Raw genomic sequence first — 23,456 nt, forward strand, 5'->3', positions numbered from 1 at the left:
GGTGCTCGATGGTGAATATGCTTCAAACACCACCAGACAGCAAGAGACTAAAGTTCAACCCCTTCACGAGACACAGTGGCCAAGTGCCCAGAGTTGAAAGCCATTTTCTGAAACTCCTGGATGCAATCTTTCCTCACCCTGCAGGGATCAAAGCTCCCCTGATCTCTGGGCCATGTTGCAGCCTCGAGGCAGGTACTGGACAAATTTTTTTTGACCTGGTACTACTATACTATACATCTGTTCAATCAAAGTCCGCTTGAACCTGCCGAGAGCACCGCCAGCAGGAATGCAAATGCTTTGCTATCACTCCTGAACCTACTTACGCTCCTTCAGCGCCGCCCACCAGAGAGGGATGCTCTCCCAGGCCAACCTGGCAAGTCAGGAGGGAAAGGTATCTTCTGAAGCAGCCTATAGTTTCAAAAACATTTTGGATCAGGAGAGTCACATTCGCAAAGCAACCTTTATGTTAGGAAATGTTCAAAGCAGCAGCGTTGGTGGGTGGGAGAAGCTCCCGTGCTCAGCATGCACACCCATTCCTCCATCCCTGCTATTAATGCAGCACATTCGGTATCATCCCAGCACCTCTTGCATAGCTGATGCAGTCTATACTAATTAGCTGTTCACACAGCTCTTTGTTTTCTCCTATTTCGCCTTTCCTCCCACATTCTTCTTCACTCGTATTGAATTTTTGCAAGGCTTGTAGCTTTGAGCCAGCAGTGTAGGCTACGAACAGGGCAAAAATGCTTGGTATTAACACACTTCCCCCCCTTCCCTTGTCAATGTTCTTTTAAAAAATAAACACACACCTCCAGGAGCATATTTTCTGGAGCTAATTTATAATTGTCTGTGCAAACAAAACCCGAAAGAATATGCTAATTTCACTGGCTACTGATTGCAAAAGTCAATGCTCCTTGGGCTCTTTGTGCCATTTCTCATGCCAGTTCTCCCCAAAAAATGAACTGATGGTGCAAAATATTTTAGCCACGCGTGCAGATTGCCAACAGCGGTGCCCAAAGTGTACAACAAAGAAAAAACACTTAGGAGTCCCATCTCTCTTTCGTGTGTACAGGACAGGACACGCACTTCTGTAATTGGCTGCTCATTTCAGAAATCCTATCGCATTAATTATGCCGCGTCAGCAGTAACTGGCCAGCTCCACAACTGTCCCTTTTCTTTACTGCCAAACCTTGAGCCTCTGAAGAATCAAAAAGAACGTTTCCCATTTCTTTGAAAAAGTACACCAAATAAATACCCACAAGGTTACAGGGCACCACAGCAGACAATCGCTTTCTACGGAAACGAGATATATTTGTGACAGCACGGAGTGACTAATCCTACAACATGAACCAGAAAACAAAGCAATCGAATCTGGTCTCCACATGACAAGCAATGGCTTCTAGCTTATGCCCAGCTTTTTGTGCCTCCTCCCTCCCCCCCCCCCCTTTTTTTTTTTTGGAAGGAGTGACCCTTTCTTACTAACACAAAGGGACAGTGAAATATTCGGCAGGCAGAGCGGCGCTTGGAGACATAGCTCGACACATTGGTTACAACGGGACTACGCCAACAAACAGCGATCTGACTTTTAGCTTTTTGGGCATTCTGTCATTCTTTTGGTTTTCCTGCAGGCCTGAGCCTTCAAAAAGCTATTTTAGCTCTTGCGTTCGCTTCCATTTGCCCAAAAGGGCAAACAAAACATCTGCGAGAGACAGACTGACAACCCTGCGCAGAACTGGCCTTGCTTCATCAACGCTGCCTGGTCCACGGCATCGCCACGCTGTGGGAGGGTTTATCGCTACTCCTCCGGTTTCCAGTGCAGCGATGGATAAGCCTGATCCAGTAGCACTTGGTATTTCTGCCCGTTCCCAAGGCTGACGTTTTATTTGCGTTTTCATCCTCTGAATAATTGAAGTCTGTCAGAAAGCGCCGGGCCCATCGAGGCATAGTTCAGGGAGTTGTGGGGTATCACCGAAACAATTACGATCACCCCGTCGATGGAGAAAACATGAATGCCTGCCCTTCAACTAATGGAGCCTACTCATCCTTCTCTTTAAAGGAGAGCGTTTGCCAGGATAACTGATGGTCCCCACTCCTTGTCCCCCCCCCCCCTTTTTTTTTTTTTTTTTTGCCTCTCTAACGTTAATGAGGCTAGGAAGCGATGACCATGAGAGTACGCTTGCAATGTAAATGCTTTTACATCATTAGCATGCACATCACCAGCATGTTCCACACACACTATGGAAAGCATTCGAGACTTCAGGTATTCTGAGCATTGCTATGGATGGGACTTGGCCAGAAAGCGAGAGAGCCTACCTCAAGCCGCAAGGATAAAATCTGATAACGCGTGCAATAATTCATTGCTTGATGCAGTGTGATGAGGCAATAACTTACTACTCCTTAAGACCAAGTCAGATCTAAGATCCAAAGATTTGGATAGATCTTAACGTATCAGTGGTTTCAATGGGAGGTAAGTATCAGAACAAAAACTAGAGATCTCTACAAATACTCAGATCTGAGTTTAGGGGTCTACTGAACACAAAAGGCTCTAATGACTGTACCTTAAGTGAACAGACAGAACAATGCTACCATGGTGGTATGGCAAAAAATGAAGCTCCCCATCAGGAGCCATTTCACTGAAAGCAGAAAGGCAAGGAGAGCCGTTCTCCGTGGACGGGCACCGCAACCTTGCATCCCAGCGTGGTGCTCGAGATTGCCCTGGTAGCGAGGACCCACACACTACATGAGGCTCAGCACCTGCCCGTCCCCAGGATCAGGCCTTCAGCCGCTCCAGTAATCAACACCTTTGTAAAAATAACTACCGATTAGAAAAGGAATTAACCTCAGAACAAAGGAGACACTTAAACATCACACTAAAAGAAAACAGAGGGGAAGTACAGCTGAAAAACCGACAAAGATAGCTGCACAGACTTGCTTCCAAGTGCCCCTTCTGTAGGTCATTCATTTCCCCAATGCACCCCGATTTGGGTGCATTTGTTACTGAGGAATTGCCCGTTTCAAGATAAAAAGTTCTGTTGCTTTTCATTCACTTATATCTTTTTAAATGCTTTGCATTATGAATCCTCCATCAAAAAAGCAAAACAGATTTAAATTAGATTTTGGGAGTTTGCCATTTCATAAACTTCTCCCCAAAGAGCTTCAGCTAATTAAACAAATGATTGCAAAATGCTCAGTGTCAACCCTGTCAGCTTATACGCACGATATCTACACCAAGTTGCAATTATTTAACCAAATGTGATGTGGAGGAGCTTTAAAAATAAGCACAAACCTTAGGCCATAAGGGGGCATACACTTTTTAAAACTATGGGCTGATTTATAGTGATGGCAGTGGGGTCTTTCCCCAAGAAAGTCCCAACAGACTCAAAAATGAATGAGGAAACTGTGCTACTCCCACCGTTTGGGTTGAGGTCTATATTGCTGCCAGGAGGGCAGGTTAGCAGCAGTTGATGATGCTCCAGGAGAACTCTGGATTTGTTTTTTTGAATTGCAGCAACTTGGTGTAAAAGTTGGGAAAAAGAGAGCAGACAGAGAGATGGGTGCCTGCGGTAGGAAATTAGGGCTATAAATGTTATGCAATTACTCTGCTTATAATTGCCAGAGGTGGTGGTGTCATTTAGTCCAGCAGCTGAAATCATCAACTGTCCAAAGCTGCTGAAAGATTGGAGGAGCGATATTTTAAACCTCTATATATGTTATAGGAAAGCATTCTTTAAAAACACAACCATTTTTCCTTTCCATCCTTTCTAGCTTGTCCTTGTTTGCCTCCACCGTATGGCTTAGTCAACAAGGGCTCTTCTCAATATGCAGCACCCTCCTGCATTCAGCCCCTCCTCTGCCAAAACCAATCGGTTTTCCTTTACTCTCCCACAGCCCTCACCTCACGTCAGCCTCACCCCTAGTCCACATCCACATAACCCATCCCCGCAAATAAGGCAGCTCTCCCTCCATCTCCGCAGCTCAGCTCTCCTGCTCTTTTGGGCACGTGCAGCCCTTCCTCGAGACCTTCTGCAGGCCTTTTCCCGTCCTCACGTCCAAGTTTCTCCTCCTCACCTACAGTGACATCCCAGCCTTCATTCCCTCTTACAAATCTACCCTGAACACAAAGCTGTGGCTCTCTATTCTCCCCATTTTCTCCTCTCTTCCAGTCATCTCTGATCAACCATCTCCCCCAGCGCCTTCCAGCACCGTTCCCTCTCACCGCTCTGTTTGATCTCAGTTTCCGTTGTATTTAACCGCCTGAGTCGGTGACAGCTCTCAGGCCAGGCACCTTGACTCGGGAATGGATTTTAGGACTAGGTGCATGCAATGAGGTATAACACGAATTATTGCAGCCTCTACTAGCAAAAAGTAATATTAACGTCTCTAAAGTCCCACTAAGGGTCAAAGAAGCCATTGTAAAAGGCTCCAGCCAAAAGGACAATGAAGAGCATCCCCTGCCCTGGAGAATTCATGTCTAAAAAGTGAGAAAATGAGACCCCGCTAAAGAGGGATGGGTCAGGGGCTCGGGCTGATGTTAAACAACAGTTAACGGCATGGGGATGCTGTCAAGCCCTTCACGCCTGCTCCAGGAGCGCTGCTTGCCAGTGCTCCAGCAAACAGGACTGATCTTAGCAGACCTCGGGGCTGCTGCCCTTAGTTACAACGCTCTGCCCCTCAGTTAGAAAGCACTGGCAGAATAACGACTGCCGACGGTAGCGGCCGTCAAAGGAGGCAAAAAAATCCCTGTTCTCGAGTGCCCCCCATAACCCTTGGTGCTCTTGAGGACCAAGCTGCTGATCTCCTGGTGCAATCAGCTAGGTGCACCAGGTCAAACGAGAACGCGGACGACCTCCTACCCACTCAGTCCTCTCTCGTCATGGCTGTTTCACCCCTTGGCAGCATCATTAATGAGGAAACAGTCTTGAAAGGGGAAACCCAGTTCAGAGCGCTCCTTTCAGAGGAACGCCAAGATCCTTCCTTGTTTATTTTCGTTGTTGGTAAACTTTTTTGTTGTTGTTGTTTAAATAGTCCTCATCCATATGGTCTGCATAACACATTTTTTAAAAAATAACCACCATGGACATCATTATATTGCTTCTGACTCTGGCCTGTTCTTTGGTTCTCGACGCTGAAACTAATGCACCACACATTGCTATTCCATGTATTGTGCCCTGTGCTGCTTGACTGCAGGCTTTTAGGGAATCAACCTAACATTAAATGAATCGGAAGGTACCTAAATCACACAACAGACAGCAGCACTGGAAATGGTCAGGAAACACAGGAATTAAAGATGGATGTTTTGTTTACATGATCAAAACACATTAATTCAAGAGAATGCTGAGAAATTCGTTGCTGAATATGTCTGGTAAAAGCATTTGGTCTGCTTCTGCCAAATTTCCTCTCAGCAGAGCCAGTTCCAGATCCCTACTGTTCAGTAATTTTAAAGTTCAGTAAATAAATTCTTTCAATTGTTTGGTCTTGTCACATTTTCTGTGTGAATTCTCTTTGAATTCAAACTTGCTTTTTGTCTTTAAATGTGAGCTACGATGCAAAGTCTCTAATCAAAATGGTGCATTAACTTAACTTTTCCTCCCCCTGCAACTTCTTCAATGCATAGAACCCAGCTTGCACAGTTATTATCACAAAATATTAACATAATGTACCTTTTCCTTAGCAACAGCTATAGTGTCTGGGGAACGCACAGCCCAAAATAATGCTGCTTGATCTAGACGCACAATGAAATATAAATAAGCTTGTTACACTTCAGTGGCACACAGGATCCCACTGTGACGGGCCTTCATGAATTTAGAAACCTCATTGTCCTTTCACTCTCAAATAAAAACCCACTTTTTTTTTTTTTTTAAACATGATTTAGGGACACACATTCCCGTTTTATTCCAAAAAGGGAAGCATAATTGCTTACTCGCTAGCAGTAGTATTTTGGTGCGTGACTATTACTAAATGTGTGGGCATCATACGCACGCACAGAGACATGCCTGCGCAAAGCAGAGCTCTAAAAGGGGAGGCTGCCATGACAGCACCTATAATAGTGGTCATTTTTGTGCATGAAGAAAGCACAAGCAAATCCTCTCCAGAAGAAAAACCAGTTGCAATGAAGCAAGGGATACACTTGCTACAAATTAATATGCTTAATCTAGAGCCATCTATTTATAAGGCTCCCAGTGCAGTGTATCTGCCAAAAAAAAAAAAAAAAAAGTTGGTAGGTTTGGCCATGTTAAGCTTAAATACAAAGTTCCCCTGTAACAGCGCTCTCAGACGGGTAACAACAAAGTCTTCTCCTTGCCCCACGTCCAGTGCAGTTGGTTTTCCCCAGCCCTGAAAGCTCCTCGGCCGCGAGCCCCATTGCCTGGCACGTGCCTTCATCCGTGCTTGCCCTCTCGCGGTTATAACGGCATTTAACCAACCCTAATATCTCTTCTGGGAGGCAATCAAGTTCTTTCACGTATCACTTCCTCATAGTTTTCGAGGAGAATGAACTGCATATAGCTAATTTGAAGGCAACAGCAAACCATTTGGAGCTTAGAGGATGGCAGTCCTCGTCTTCCGAGCAAATATTGCAATTATCGAGCCAAAACCTACTTGGCTGAAAAGCTTAAATTCTGAGGCCTTTCACGAGGGAGCCAAGTTACAGTCTCAACAACAGGGCTCCATAATGTTTATCTGTTAATCAGTATTTAGTATGCATTTATTAAGGCTGGGATTCCCACAAGTGCCTTTAAAGAGCCAGGTACCCAATACACCGGAACAAATCTCCCTCTGAATATATTATCTTCACATCACTGAACTCCCCTAGGGGAGAAAAAAAAAAAATCACACACAACGGGAGGAATGAAAATTCAGCAATCAATGCTAAGGAAGTTCAAGGGCCAAAGCGCGCTCTACGAACAAACATTTTAGAAGGAACAGGCCCACCGATTCTGAGGTGCAAATCCATCTTTTTCAGCCATCTCTGATTCCAACTAAGCAGACCACAAGTGCCAAGTACTTTTGCTGATCACACAACAACCATTTAAAAAAACAAAAGACAAACAAAAAAGAAAATACTTTCCAGGAGAAGATGCTATAAGCTGATACTCCTCCACCACAAATATTTTAGCATGTATGTCGCTCAGAAAACCACGTCACAAGACCAGGGCAAATTAATATTCTGCAACATACCATTCATTACATAGTCTTAAAATCATTTTGCGCTAGCAATGGGAAACTGTCGGAGGCTAAGAAGTCCCAGGAAGTGTTATCTCACCTTGTCTGCCTTTTTAACGCCTCCAAAGGCATAAAACGAAGGCTGGTTAGGCCTCTCCACTCAACTGCTATAGAGTGGTCCTATTCTATTTTAAAAGGAAGTATGCTTCGGAAATCAGTGGACCCGAAATTTGATCTCTTGTATGATTTATTTGCCATCTTCTCCCATTACACAAATATAAATATAACCGGCATTTTTCTGTGGTCCCCAAATGATTCAGAATTAATACCAGATGACAAAACGGACCATGTTCCAGGAGGGGAAAAGCTACAGTAAAAGCTCCTTCCCATTAATGGGGCCATTCATTCATATGGCCGCTCTTCCACAGGGGAGCTGGCTATAAATTATGCATTTGACATCTAGTTATAGACGATTATATCTGACATAATGAAGTTAGAATGGAAGGAGTTTGCACATTGTTTGGTTATTAAGTGCCCATTTCTTGCCCCTGCACCAGGTGCAATGGTGATAGGCCATACAAATCATCCAGAAGAAATGCCACAATGGGCTCCCTTACTGATAAAGCACCACACATGTTTATTAATTTAACAGCTTGTCTTATGTCTCCCCCATCTGCTCATTTAAAACAGTTATTTGCCCTATAAATATTTCAGACAGAGAAGCGTAGCCAAAAATTAGTCTGACAGAAAGAGGAGAAAAAAAGAAGTCTGAGAAGGGTCTCAGGCTGTACACAGCACCACGTTCCCCTTCCACGTTGAATTCGCTTAACAGCGTTTTCCAAGCTGGTAATAGGGCATTCACTTTGGATTAGTGACGCTTGAGGCTGTACCACCATAAATGGCTCTACTCTCCAGCTGTTGTCGCTGTCCGGTGGGTGAAAATTTCTCCCACTGATGCCAAGCGGAACAACTCAATACACTCGAAGACGAAACTCGTGGCCAAAAGAATCTCCCAGGCGGAGGTCTACACCCACTGGGAGCTTATCAGCTAATATTTTAGCTTAAGAGACCCTACAAAGAATAAAAATTCAAGGGGCCTGCCTTTAACAGCTCATGCTGATCGCCACTGAAGAACTCCTTCACAAGACGGCTAGCTGCTTAAAACAAAAAAACAAAAAACCCCAACTACTTAAAAACACTTTTTTTTTTTCTAGATGAGTAGGAATAATGGAAAAGGTGTTAAACATCATTCAGACTATGTTTTTCCCCTCCCAATTCCTGAAATAGTTTCTAGTGTAAATACTTTGAGCAGTTCCCACCAGCATAGAGGATTTAGCACTCCTCCTCGAGAGGCTCTGCTAGCTCAGGCTTTCTGCGCGAGAGCACGCTGTTATCTTATAAATAAGCAGCAGTGCCCTGCGGTGCCCCTCCGCAATGAAAACACACGCTCCTAAGAAGTAAGAGTAACAGTTCAACACCACAGTAAAGAAGAAAAACAGCAAACGGCACGCAATTAACTCTTTCTGACGACGGAGGGCCACAGGACGCAAAGGTAACCTTGCTTACTAAAACCAATGGGAACGCTGCCGGCTTTCCGAACCATTTCCAGGAGCTCTGGTTATTACCATACTGGTTATCATCGCTTCCCATGCCTCACGAGGGATTGATAAATAGCAAGCGTGGCCCATGTTCAAAGCAGCTGCCCAACTCACTGCCATCTGCGTGGACCACGACAGCGAAGGTTGAAGGTTGCAGGTTGCGCGAGCTAAGGGAATAGCTTTCTCAGGGGGGCCTCAAGAGAAAACAAAAAAGCCTGGAAATACAGCGCGCCTGGCTGCCCGCGCGTCAGCTCGAATTAACGTGGGAAGGGCTGCAGGGCCCCCGCTGCCCAGCTCTCCCAAGGAGCTGCCTTTCTCCAGCTCTGGGGAAGAGGAGCAGGGCTGGTGAAACCAGCCCCAGCAGCGACCGCCTGTCACCTCCTCCCGCGTCATCTGCAAAGCTGGCGACCTTCTTTGGGACCTTTAGAGTGAAGGAAAAAAAAAAAAAAAAAAAAAAAAAAAAAGCTGGTCCAAGGTGGTTCCAAAAACAGCCAAAACCGGTGCTGTTTTTGGTAAGATCTAGAAGTGGTTCGGATGTTCAGGAATGGTTATTCCTCAGACTTGACCAATGCAAAGCAGAAGAAAAATGGTAGGATGGGTCCAGTTTTTGAAGGAAAAAAGCACAAAGGGACACTTCACTGTGTGGGAGGAGAAAGGGGGAAAGAGCAGCAAAACTTCCAGTTGTCTCCCGGACACCCTGCCCTGGAGGAGGACATTCCCTGCAGGAAGAGATTCTGCATTTAAGGATGTTGAGCTGCACAACTGAGGTTTACAGCAAAAAATAGGACCTGAATTGGGGCCTGAGCAATGTCCCTACGTAGAGCAATCTGCGCAGGAAGGGTGAGAACTTGCCAGCGCTCCTACATTTGCTACTAATTTGTAGAACTGGGGATCAATAATTGCCATAAATTTATATTTTGGAAATAAACTGACTTCAGTTGCATCAATCTCTGAAACAACTGCACCCACCGAGCTTTAACTTGAAGGAAACCTTTGGAAAATGCTAGCTTGACAGGCTAGGAGAGTACCTCGCACTGCTTAACTATAAAAGCCCTACATATATTTCATGTTTAATATGATTCCACATACACGCTAAAAATCTCCTTCTATAGCGCTTCATCAGTAGTTTCAGTATGTGGATGCAGCGAGTTTCATTCACTCTATTCCCTGTATTTTAGTACCTGGCAGATTTTCAGTCCAAACGCTACATTTAATTTATTGCTCTATATGATAATTCCATAAAGTTCCTTTCTCAGCTGGTGTATGAGAATCACCTTTATCTTTGAAATTCCTTGCCATTGCCAGTAACAAGTGATCCATTTTTGAACACCGGTTACTGTCCTTTAAGCCTACGAGATCACAACCTGAGGGTACAAGAAAGGGTCTGTCGTCACAGGCCAGCAGTTAGCGCTGGTGAGACGGGACTGCCCGAGCGGAAGAAAGAGGCTCCTGAAATACTAACGCCTAATAACTATCTGCAGAGGACAGGGAACCAAATTCACAAACGTAAAGAGATTTCTTCTTATCTTTATGCACGAGCCTGAAAATTCACCCATCAGTCCTCGCTCTTACCATGTTCAGGACCAGGCATAAAGAAGCTGAAGCCACAACTGCGGTGGCAGCTTATTTTACTAATTTCTAATGGTCTGAGGTCTTGGCTACCCCTGGAATTATCCTGCACACAGATGCTGTAAATAGCTGCATAAAAACAATGCAACTGTGTCCAGATTGTTATGTTAAGAGGAGATGTAAAAGTAATGGCTAAGGGTGCTTCATGCATGGAACTGATTTTAAAACACCCTCAAACTAATACTGGGGTGAGGAAAGAGGAGCATCTTTAATAAAGAATGCTGATTCAGGGCTTTATTTTTATTAAGTGATTTACGATGTCATTACTGCGTTTCTATGCAGAGCAGTGGCTCAGAGTAATTACCTTGTAATGTATGATGACACTAATGTACTAGTAAACTACTGGAGTTTATCCTCTATTCAGGATTTGCGTCAGGACACTGAGAGGTAGGTAAAAATGCACCGCGTGCATAAACAACGTGGGTAAATGTCACTGGTGATAAAATTTTTGAAAAGGAGAAGGAAGAAGCCGTTACAAATAAATCTGCCAGCTGAGAACTGCAGCTGCATAGACCCACAGCAGCGCTGAACCTGCATCATTTTTAACATGGGAAGCCAAGATCCTTTTATATTCCTAGCATGGCTCCCTTCCCTTTTATAATAATTAAAATGGCAAGGTGGCTGCCACTCTTCTTCTTGCCACAGTAAGTGCAACACTGCTCTGTACCCGATGATCACTCTTTGGTGATGCATTGGAAAAGTAAGGTGGTAGGAAGGACCAGAGAGGACATGGATAACACTACACTTAGGTCTTTATAGCAGATTGCATCTCAAAGTTCTTCCAAATAGTCAGGAATCTCATTTTACAGAGGACGAAACAGCCTCAGGGAGATCAAATGGCTGGTTCAAGAGTTCCCTGACATTAGTGGGTTAATGAAAGCTGTCCTAAAATAGCACTCTCTACAGTCCCAGCTACAGGAATCATGTAGAATCAACAGTGATAGCTTAAGGGTAGAGGTGGTTTTGCATTCCTTACTCAAAATAGCCCTCACACTTAAGGGATAAAGCTTGGAACAGGCCCTGAGCGTGTTGTAAAGCACCAGAAACGGTAAGCGAAAAAACCTCACATCCCTCCTTCATGTTGAAAAAAAAAAAAACAAAAACAGAAGTCACAATTACTGCAACACCCTCATGGATTTTGTGCGCTGTGGCTGGAAATACAGCAGCAGAACCACAACTACAGCTCCACATAGCAGATCCTGGGGCCAGAGGGAAGCCTTACTCTTTCCCCAGGAGACGATACCAATTACCCCACTTCTGAACATACCCAGGCCATAGGCACCAGCTAACGGACTGACACCTGTCAGAGCGAGCGTCCTCTCTAGAAGCAGCAGCCGTCAATCCCAAATCTCAGGGTAATTCACCCAGAGCAGAATGGAGGTTACGGACGGAGTACTCTAAACTGTAAGGACATTGTATATGACCAGCCCCACTTGCCAAAGACCAGCTTTGGAGGGAGAGGAATGAGAACCAGCACTGCTGTGCCCATGCGCCGCCACCCACAGCATGCTCCACCTCGCACGGAGGCAAGAGGGATCACCGAGGAATAACCACGCTGAGATTGCTTCTGTACACTAAGTCATGAGTCCTTAGTTTTTGTTAACGTACCAGCTAAGAACAAGGTGCATTCGCACTTACAAGGAGAAAAACCAGTAGATGTTTACTTGATCACGTTTCAGATGAAGCCACGTGGAAAAGCTCACTCTAAATGAAGGGAGCCTTCCAGACCAAGAGCATTAACAATATGCTTTCAGTTAGCCTACAAAGTCCTCGGGCCGCTTTGAGGAGCAGGGATACGTTTGCAGTCGCAGCTGCAACTCCCCGACATGTTCTTCTGTCTCTCAGAGCATTAGAGGTGGACAGAGAAGTGAGGTAGAGAAGATAGCTTTATTCAAGTTATGTAATGATAGCGTGCCTATTCAGACGAACCTTGCGTTAACACGTTGTGTTTTTCAACCACGAACATCTACGCATGCGTGCATGCACACACACAGCTTTACAGCGATAGACAGAAAAGTAACAGCCACTAGAAGGAAAAGCCCCATCATTTGGATGTCCTACCTGAAGGGGGACAACCTAATCAACAGCAGCAAAGTGACGTCTAAGAAGTCTGCGCCAGTACGGATCCATGCTCTGGGGGGCAAGCCCACCTCCCAAGGCATGGGGGAAAACACCAGGGTTCACCACATCTCCCCAGGCAGGGGAAGACCCTCCACATCAGGCTGAGAAATCAAGGGCACATGGCCATATCCCATTATTTTCACAAGTCAGCTGAGGCACCTGTCTTAGCAGGGCTAGTTTTCTAGACTCACTCCATACTTAGTGGCTACCAAGACCATCTCCCAAGGTCAATCCAGCTCACCTAAAATTTCAGTCATCCTGTGGAGTCAGCATCTCTCCACTGACTCTAGCAAAAGCCAAGGGCAAGGGCAATGCGGACTGAATCCAGGCCTGAACCCCCCACACGACCATTTCTGTACCGTTGCACAGCCAACTCTCCTACAACTCTCCTAGTGGACTTCATTTGCTCCAGTTGGTGTCCTTGGATGGCGCGCAGTACCTCTTCCACGGAGGCTTTAGGAACAACCGAAATGCACTCACGCCCACGGCTGTTTGGCAACGCACATACGTGGAGGCTGCATCACTGACTCACCCTTGGACGACGGTCTCTCCAGGTCCGAATCGAGGTGGATTGGTGGGGCAATATAGGAAACTTGCCCATGGTGAGCCTGCCCTGTGGACAAATAAGTGTTTTAGTTTCCACTATTTCCTATTAAGAGCTATCAGGATTTACAGTTAAACATACTGCATTTTAAAGGCCCTGCATCAACACCAGGTCTGCAAGTATTTTGCTCTATTATGTATTTTTCATGTACACTGAAATTCAGAATGAAGATGAACTTCCTTTTTCTGGAGGCATCTGATTAAAAGTAGAAAACACTCCCATTTCTTTTGCTTTTTCCAAGCAGACACTGATACGACGCTGAATTTTAGTGATACCTCTTTCACCATTTCCACCTTTCATAGCAAATTGTTCCATATGCCTTCTTCTCGTCACCAGTCTCACCTGATCGCCACCGTCTTGGAAAAACTGCGTACGCATTTTGTACGCTTTTCTCTTAAGAGGCCGCGTTGCACAGAAGACAACCTATTTCAAACTCCAGGTGACAAGCCTGTTCAATCTGTTCATCTGACTTTAACAGGGAAGGAAGCATTTCTGGGTTACAGCAATTTTTCAACAAAGTACAATATTAAGGACAACTGTACCTGTTTGCTCCACCTACAGAAGATACAGAGATCTGCACCTGAATGGAAGCTTTCCAGGTCGCAAGACTGTTGTGCAGTTTCTTAGTTTAGTGCTAAAGACCCAGTTCTTCTCTAGTGATCTGGAGGTAACCATACCGAGAAACTTTTATTTATAATAAAAGCATGTTGCTGTAATTCCTCTATTTACTGTAACAATTTCTGGGGTTGTTAATCTCTTTTTCTAAACAAGAAGAGTTAATGACACATAGACTACGATAACAGCTAGAGTAACCTTCTCGTTTCAAGTAATATTCGCGCGGCAATAAAAGCAGTTGATTCCTCTTATGAGGCACATTCCAAATAATTAATATGGCTCCCTGTTGACACTTGCTGCTGCTGCTCCAAGCAATTTCCAAGCTAGCGTCGCAGAGAGCGGAGAACCGGTACAGTCTTCAGGGTTCTTTGTAATGACATCCAGGAACACCACGAGCGCAGTACGCTGGCATGCATAATATGGTGAAAATAGCTCTTCAGGGGGATAAAATATTAATGGGAAAGGGGCGGGGGAAAGAAGTTTGCCTGAATGGACAGGATATATTTACTGCTTTACCCACCGAGGTTGACTCAGATAATTTGCATCATTAGCCATTACAACAACTGGACATTATTCAGGTTTAAAATCTAGTGGCACATCATGAATTCTATATTTGCTTTTAAGTGCTTTAATATGTGAAATCTTCTTCAGGCTAATAATGAGTTACCCTGCTTTCCCACTCTCGTTTACATGTTAAAAACCCATTTGATATCATTTGTAAACCCAAGTCATCATCTAATAGCTGCTCTGTTCTGCATTAGACACAAACAGACGGTCTACTCTCGCTCCAAGCTGGTCAAAGTGCAGGATCAGTGCCTCTGCCACCAAGGGACAGGACTCCTGTTCACAGTGTCACAGAGATCACAGACTCACAGAAGGGCTGAGGTTGGAAGAGATCTCTGGAGGTCGCCCAGTCCAACGTCCCTCCTCAAAGCAGGGTCACCTAGAGCAGGTTGCTCAGGGCTGTGTCCAGTTGACTTGTGGAAATCTCCAAGGGTGGAGACTCCACAACCTCTCTGGGCATCCCATCCCAGTGTCCGATCCTCCTTACATTAAAAAAAGAAAAGTGTTTTCTTATGTTTACCCAGAACTTCCTATATTTCAGCTTGTGCCTATCGCCTCTTGTCCTGTTGCTGGTTACCACTGAGAAGAGTCTGGCTCTGTCTTCTTTACCACCCCCCCCCCACCCCACCGATATTTATATACATTGATAAGATCACCCCGAACCTTCTCTTCTGGACATGATCTTGGGCAACACACTCCAGGTGACCCTGCTTGAGCAGGGGGGTTGGACTAGATGATCTCCAGAAGTGCCTTCCAACCTCAAGCGTTCTGTGATTCTCGAGGCTGAACACACTCAGCTCTCCCAGCCTCTCCTCACATGAGAGATGCTCCAGCCCCTTCGTCATCTTCATGGCCCCCCACTGGACCCAGTCCAGCCGGACATGTCTCATGTCCAGGGAAGCTCAGAACTGGACCCAGCACTCCAGATGTGGCCTCATCAGGGCTGAGTAGAGGCGAAGGATCACCTCTCTCAGCTTCTGGGCAGTGCTCTTCCTAACACAGCCCAAGAAGCTGTTGTCCACCTTTGCCACAAGGGCACATTGCTGGCTCATGGTTTTTGTTTTATTTTTTTTTTTTTTCACCTGATCTTCTTGGGACCAGGTGATCCCAAATACTAAAACAAATGATTCCACAGGTTTAAAGGGTTACGTTGGGATAAAGAAGATACATGCACACCAACAGTATACACTACAAAACATTGGTGAGTTTGTTTAGACATTCATTAGGAGTCGGTCGTAGCTATGAAAGTTTACGAATGTTTTATAAAGCTTTTACCAAGTATGGAAGAAGTGGTAGTATCAAATATTCTGTTGCAATAAAGGTAGCAAGCTGCAGAAAGCTTTTACTTAGTGGCTGTTGATGCAAAACATACTACTCCACAAAAATATCAAACTTAATTCCTCTTGGAATGTATGGCTCTCACATTGCTAATAAATCAAATTTCACGTTTTAACATTCATATATATACAAAAAAGCAACGCAAACAATTATTGTGCTGCATCTTCTGGGCACAAACGCAAGTTAATCACTCTTCATAAAATGCAATTACTATTTGAGGACACTTGTCATTAGCTGCTTTGGCCAGCACTGGATTTGCCTCATCCGAGTCCTTCCGTCTCAGGAGGGACGTAAGCTCTCCATTGCTATCTGTAGCCCCAACTATCCGTTGAGGATCGAGAACCCTTGCAAACCCTCTTGGCTTATCAACAGAATCATGTTTTTTTCTTGGATTTAATATCCCTGGCAACAGCGACATCGAAAGCAGAGCTGAAGGAAATGATTCCTGGTAGCGAGACTCACACACAAATACATGCAGGAAACCCTCCATTCAGGAGGTCAAACTGGATGATCCCAGTAATGGAATCTCTCTTTCCAACAGCATTAAGAGTTTTGTGCCACCGACTCCATTAAAAGGTGGAAATTTACCCAATGAGCCTATGCAAGATTTTGAGGCTGACAGCATAGAGGCAGCTGAAGTCAGTCGCAAAGACTGACAGGACCCGTGTTGTACAGTGATGCCATTTCAACATGAATTTTTCAGTTTTGCGTGCTTCCTTTGAGTCCCAGATCCGGGAACTGAGCAACTTCAATTAAAGAAATGTCTCTAGTACTGGCTCCTGAAGAGAAACACTTGAAAAGAAGAACATGAAAGTCTCTTAAAAAAATAACAAAAAAAGAAAAAATAAAATTAAAAAAAAGCAGAAGCACTCAACAGCTCCGAAACTCAGGTTTCTTCTGCTCTTTTCCCAGCGTGTTCGACCTGACTTGACCCCTTTGGTAGCCCCCAGGAGCTGGTGCGGGCCTCTGTTGCTGACTGTGTGTGACCACCTCTCTGGCCGATGGACCCCAATCTATCCTTGCACATCCATTGCCCTGCAAGTCTATTTGAACGAGCCCTCAAAAAAACTAATATTGGGCTCCCGCACAGGAACCCATGTCGGTAAGAGAGGAAACGGTCAATGTCATGCCTTCTCGATTGGTGCAGAACGCTCCAGAAACAACTGCACCTCTTTAAATAAGCGGCTCAGTTTTCAGTTATTAAAAAAAAAAAGAAAGAAAGAAACCACACATGCCTCTGATAAGATACCAAAGGTCGAGATGTCTTGGGTGCTGATGGAAAGTTGGGCATGTCTTGTCTTGACAGCTTGTGCTGCCTTCTCCAAAACCCACTCTGCCCATAACCATCTGGTGCCTCGGTAACCGGCGCTCAGGTAAAAACCTACACAGCAATCAAACGCAATCATCAAAGTAACGAGCGATAAAGTTGCCAGCTTTGTATCTCGGCTCTTCAACCGGGCTCCTTTTCTGCTCACGCGACCTCCCTCAGTGGCCGCACGTAGCATCAGGATGGGCCGGAAAACACACACGTACTGCGGCCCACGAGGAAAGGCGGGTGCCCGTTTTGGTAGCAGCGGTTTTGGGGAGCAACATGTAGACTCGGCCTGGAGGCACGACCGTCCTCACATGAAAGAGATGGAGGTAATGTTTGCAGCTTAGAAACAGCATCTATCTGCCTCGCCATTGCTTTCAGGTCTGATACATGAAAGCTCTTAAAACCAAAACCTTACAGGAACAAAGCTACTGGTGTGCAACTGCTGCAGGAAACGCAATAGGATGGCCTGGGGTAACCTTTTTTTTTTCTGTTTTTGTTTTTTTAAAGGGTTGTGATGCTTACAGAGGCAAAAGAAGCATCCCCACATCTTCAAAAACCTGCCCTGGAACGATTTAGCTGCCTACCCACTCCAGCATGTAAAACCGTATAAAAAAATCTGCAAATTGATGGACTAGCCAAGGAAACTACCGATAGAGCAGACTCGTTCAGCCATCCATTAAAAAAAAAAAACCCCTTCGCCCCACTTCTTCTGGAAAAGATGGTGTCCGCCATGCGTAGTACCACGTAGCAGCACAGACCACGCTCCTGACTGTACTCCACGTTTCCTGCTCCCGTGGCTTTCGCTTTTTGGGAGCACGACTCCTGCGGTCCCCCTTTCTACCTGCCCCTTGCACGTTTTCTCCCTGAAGTTTTCTGGTGGACCCATACGGAGAACACCCGCGCAGTAAGCAGAAGCGGCTCAGCGGCGGCGCAGGGGACCGCGTGCGGCTCTTTGGACTCGCAAGCCAGCACCCTGGCAGCCCCCTTTTTTGTAACGACGGAAGGGGGCACGGACTAGTTAATCTCAATACACGGTCCAGGAAAAAGGTCTCAGAAAACATAGCAGCCACCTTACCAAAACCTTTCCGTACAAAGCCTGCCTCATACGCTGCGGCGCCTGTTCCCCCCAACTGAACTATTCCATTTTCAAAAGCAAAACCCAATGTGTCTGGGACGATCTGATCTTTTTTAAAAAAAAAAAAAAATGCATTGCTTTCTGACGACAGAAATAATAGGGTGCGCTCGGAAATAAAAATAACAGCAGCGCTCTCCAACGCCAGCACCGCATCCTCACGCATCGCATCGTACAGGTATAATTTAACGTCTGAGCGTAGGAGCTTCAAGGCTGCTGTCTGCTCGTTTGTTTTACCAGAGACCTGGTTTAATCACCAAATAATTATCAATAAAACCAAAGAAAACCTCGGAGCAGAGGGAGAAAGCGCAAGAGAAGCAGCGGGAAGAGCGAGGAGCCAGGGAGATGTTTAGTTAAGTCACTGCTATTCCTGCAGCTCAATATTTAAAGTCAAGGCAAATCCACCAGCGGCGCCTGGCAGCGTAGCTGGGTAAGCAGAAAAGCACGGTGAAACGGGCTGATCTCTCCCGCGGGTTGTACTGCTCCTGCTTGGAGCCTGTCGCAGCAAACAGCAGCTTTGGCAGCCAGGGCGGCTCGGTCAGACCCACGCTCACGTGCCTACGGACTCGCCGAGACCCCTCACCAGCACCACAGCAGCCCTATCCGCACAGGATCACCCTACTGCTTGGACCCAAGGGCAAGAACAGTGACAAAGGAATGGGTTAAAACTGCCCGAAGATTACGGCAGCTGAGCAAATTGCAGACTTTTCCCTGGCGGCAGCTGCATACCGTCAGAGCAGCTTTGGAGACTCAGCAGCTCAAGCCCTATCTGAAGTCAGAGGTGAAGGCGAGTGTCCTACAGAGATCCTTCCCTATCCAGCATAAACATTTCACTTTGTCTCGCGTGTTTAGACAAACCTTGCGTCTCTGCTAAAGACTGAAAACATTTGCTTCAGCAGAGCCTCGCTCCAGGGCTGCTCTGCAGCCTCCGGCTCACGTCCCAGGACTTACCCTGCAGTGCCAGAGCCTAGCCAAGGGGAAAACCAGAGCAAACCAACCCAAACCTGGGAAATGTTTCATACGTGCCATTATAATAAAGCAACAGTAAATGCCCTCTATGTCCCCCCCAGCTCCTGCAGGCCTCACCCCTGCTTTCCCAGAGGATGGCTTTCACCCAAAAATCAAACGGAAAGTATCCAGCTGCCTCAATGGGTCGTGGATCAAGTCCAGGGAACTCTGCTCCAAGTGGGGCAGAAAAGACTCGGTACAGAGACGTTTGCAAGAGCCTTCTGGGGGAAACCTAGCCCAAGTCATCCAATCCATCTCCTGCAGATGCAAAATTGTTCCTTATGCCGTTTTGAAAGGTATCTCTCTAGGCCTCCCACCACTTCCTCTGAGACACTCATCAACAGATTTCGCTGTCAGAAGACTTCATCTTTCTTTTCTCATTCTTAATGACAGCCCATTTTATCCTGATACCCCACCATAAATCAGAAATATGCCTGTATACGTTCTCATAATACTTTGGTGGCATTACACGGTACATTCAGCACATCCAGCACGTATGCAGCACGTATCTCTGCGATATCTCTTCACCCAGTAGGACCCTGCGTGCACTGCCATGGTGGTCACAAGGCATCCCGCCCGGTTCGGGATAACCCTGACTTCCCAGACATCGTGCCAGTGCCCGTCATGGGGGCGAAGTGTGCCGGGGGTGACTTGCTGCCTCCTTGGCCCGAGATGTTACCTCACCACAGCAGTTCCTCTGGTCGGGCCTCCAACCCAATACTTGGCTTGGATTATTTGGTCCTGGAAGCACTAGTTAGAAAATTGAACATTTCTGCCTTATCTTTTCCACCACTCCTTGCTCTTTTTCTCCTACTCACACTTCGTCAGGGCCCTGCCCTTTGCCTCTCTGCTCTCACTAGCATTTATGCTTCTTCTCTACTCCACAACCGCCAAGGAACTTGGGCAGCGTACGCTTCCCTCCCTCTTCTCCCTTAGTCGGCCGTTATTAAATCAGAGAGCAGTTTCACGTTATAGCTAATCCCATTTAACAGCGGCCTCCCTTCCTCCAGGACACGGCCATGCATTCCCATCCCCTCCCTCGTATCAGATCTAGCAATTACTGCAGCTACGGAGTGAGTTAGAGCCGATCTGACGGAAAACGACCCACCAAACCCAATAATTATTAGTTTCCCACCGGCTCACTGAGCAGAACCAATTCAACCTGCTGCTCCAGGAATGCTAGAAAGGAAAAGTCAAGAATAAAATAGCCAGGCCTGGGGGGTGGGGTGGGGTGGAGACAATTATCAGCTTAAGCGTAATATAAAACTCCTCCTGGGGACAGCGGTGGCATTGTATCCAGACGTCCCCTTCATTGCCACGCAAGACTCTCCCGGGCCTGAAGAGACTCCCACCACTTGTATCCTTTCCTCATAGCCTTTCAGACAGTTTTTAATCCACCTGCCAGTATAATTTAGAGAGTTACATCTCACCACCACGGGGGGGGTCAAAGGTTTTTCTAAAAGCCAAATACCTTAGGGCACGCTCACTCCGCGGCGTGCAGAGCTCAGCACACAGACTTCTTTTTCTGTTACTTGAGGTGCTGCTATTCGTGCCAAAATGGGAGGAATAAGGGGGGAAAAAAGAAAGCAGACAGGCGTTCTTGCCATGTTGAGCTTAAATTTCAGTAGCAAAGCATCCAGGAGGAGTTGTCAGAGAAATAGGCTGAGAAGCAGGATTACACGGTAGGAGACAAGTCTGAAGCAGACAGGTAGATCCACGAGTCACCAGCATGGAGACGGTAATTGAAGTGTCGCGTGGTTTCAAATATTGTGAGATTTCGTCCAAGAATTCGTCACTCTCGCTTTCCTCCTTTCATGACAGCCTAGACGAGATGTCCACTCTAATTCTGCTTTTATTTTTCAGCCTGTATGTCTCAGTGCGCGTAGCACGATCTCCCTCCCCACGGCGTGCCGGGTACGGTCTCCAGTGCGCTTGCTGTGATTGTACCACAAGTGGGACCACCAGATACCAAAGAGGTGAAGCGATCTTTTTAATTACAAGGACTTTTATCAACTGCTCTCATTAAGGAAAGGCAAGGAAATGAGTAATTTATTTTCCAAGTGGGTCAGAGCACCCTAACTTGCTTTAATCACTGCTTTGGATCTGCTGTGGAAATCCCGAGAGAGATGATACAGCTTGCCCGGCTCCGTTTCCAGCCTGCCACCCAACGAGAGCGAAGGGTCACCAAATTCCCGCAACAGCAGATATCCTTAATCCTAAAGGGAGCCATCAAGCAGTAAAAGACATTAACACCATATTGTGTGGCAGAGAAATGAAACGAGGGGAGGTATTTTCTCCGTGAACGGAAAGAACGGTGATCTAAGCCACTTTGTCTCCTTTCTTCTTCTTTCTTTTTTTTTTTTTCTCCTCCTTTTTGAGGTAATATAAAGTATGTCTGAGCATGAAGGACATGGCTGCCTGTGGAGAGATTTTGACAACTCCCTTCTGAGTGCTAAAACGCTGTCAGCCGAAAAAACAGAGCTGTCTGGGCAAACCGCTCACACTCTTGACAGACGTCCGCGTTGTTTTCATGTTTTCTCCCTCAATCACAGGCCTGCTCGAGCACCCAGCGTTCCAGCTCCGTGTCTCGGACGGGGGAAGACGACTCCGGGCTCACCGAGGCGTACGGACGGGCCCGCGTGGCAGAGGGGGACGGTCTCAGCAAACCGCTCGCAATTCCCCGCGCGGTGCCAGGTCCGCACGCCAGGCGAGCGGAGCCGAGAACGGCCGTTCCTCCAACGCGGGGAGAGCAGCTGCGCGCGGGCTTTCGGACTCCCCCAGAGAGGAGAGCCAGCGCCGTGACTATAACTGTAACCTTTCGGCATCGCTGATAATTTCGAATACCAATTTTTTTTTTTTTTGATGCTTCAAGTCCTGGGAGCGCTCTTAACGCTTTAGAGCCGAGATTAAGCGTAGTCCTGTCGCAATCAGTAAAAGGAAATCTTTTTATACCGCCTCAGCAGGGAGCTCCAGAAGGGCCCGGTCCTGCAAGGTGAAGCAGCCCAAAAAGCACCCTGCAACATCACCTTAGGTTTGCACCGTTTTTGCCCTCTTTTCACCTTTGTGCTTAACACAGCTTTACCACTGCCATACTGCGTTGCTCGCTGGGTCGTTCTCCAGGGGTTTTCCAGCTGAATGTCAAAACGTGGGGGCTTTTAATTCTCTTTCCCCTTACTCGCCTGCTGCAAACTCTCTGCTGGGGGAGGCCACGCTCACTGTGACCAACTTTTTTTTAATTCCTTTTTTTTTTTTTTTTTTTTAAAGAGACTTGCGCAGCACAATTGCTGATGTAAAGATTCAAAGGGCGCCAAAGCTCCCAGCTGAACAGTTACAGGTTTGGTGGAGCCAGCTGTGGACTTCCTGACGTGCCGCGTGTCCCTGGGCATCGCCTCACGGAGCCGGGAACAGCACGGGAGGTTTCACCACCCGTCCCTTTCGTGCTGCTGTCTGGCACACGCTTCCTTTCCCACGGCCTGGCACAAGCTGGAAAAGGGCAGCAACTGCTCAAGCGCGCTGCATATACGTGCACCAGAGTGTAGGTGCGTATATTAAAAAATGCCGCCAAGACGTTTCATATAAGGCGAAATGCCATTTTGCGGCACCACACATTTTGAACTTGGAACCTCAGTGCTTCGAGTCCCTTCAAGAGCGTCGCTAAATTATTCTTATTTTTGTTCCCACCGTGTTACTGTAGGCCTTTCGGATGACAGTTTTGATTACAAGTCTGCACACTTCCCACAAAATAAGACCCTGACGGGTGCTCCTTGAATAATACATATTAATTGGAGCACTAGCCTCCTTTGCGTTGTAGGAGCCATGCTGGATGCCTCCACCCTGCCTGGGCAGCAGGCAGGCCTAGAAAGGCCCCGCTCTGTGTTGCCAAGATGGGACCAAGGGTCCCGGGACAGTGCCGAGCTTCCCGATCCTACCCGTCTGGCTGCATGCACCGCACCGTTTCTGACGCGAAAAAGGATTGCCAGAAACATACGGCACGGCTGAAAACATTGCCATGATTAAGAGGGCACCCGAGAGATGGGGCATTTCAGCCCCGCTGAAAAGTCCTTCAGTTCCTTCTCCCGCAGGCTCCTCCTGGTCCTTTCTGTGAAAGATGCTGCTACAAAAATTAATGCAGGGAGAGCTTTAGTTCCGAATATTTTCCTTTGTAATAGATTATATTCAAATTCTCCTTAGTTATACGCTACATCATCTCTGAAGTAGGACCGACCAGTAAACGCCACACAAGAGAAATCGCTCTCTATTTTTTTTTCCTTTGGGGGCATCACTCAAAAGTGGCTCGCTTTAATGAATGTACAGATGTACATATCCATATCTCAGTCCTAAGCACCATCTCAAGCTAAGTGGCAGAGTTAGAGG

At 46.5% G+C, this 23,456-nt stretch overlaps 1 protein-coding gene across 24 annotated transcripts in view; it reads right to left on the reverse strand.

The window, feature by feature from the left end:
- ADGRL3 (adhesion G protein-coupled receptor L3) overlaps window positions 1-23,456 on the reverse strand; it is a 439,175-nt gene that overhangs the window by 124,318 nt on the left and 291,401 nt on the right. For all 24 annotated transcript variants that reach the window (XM_068941083.1, XM_068941084.1, XM_068941073.1 and 21 more), the window contains one exon: window positions 13,039-13,119. In XM_068941083.1, coding sequence (XP_068797184.1) covers window positions 13,039-13,119 — 81 coding nt within the window. The remainder of the gene's footprint in view (window positions 1-13,038; window positions 13,120-23,456) is intronic.

Source organism: Struthio camelus, chromosome 4 (genome assembly GCF_040807025.1).
Source record: "Struthio camelus isolate bStrCam1 chromosome 4, bStrCam1.hap1, whole genome shotgun sequence".
Classification (NCBI taxonomy): domain Eukaryota; kingdom Metazoa; phylum Chordata; class Aves; order Struthioniformes; family Struthionidae; genus Struthio; species Struthio camelus.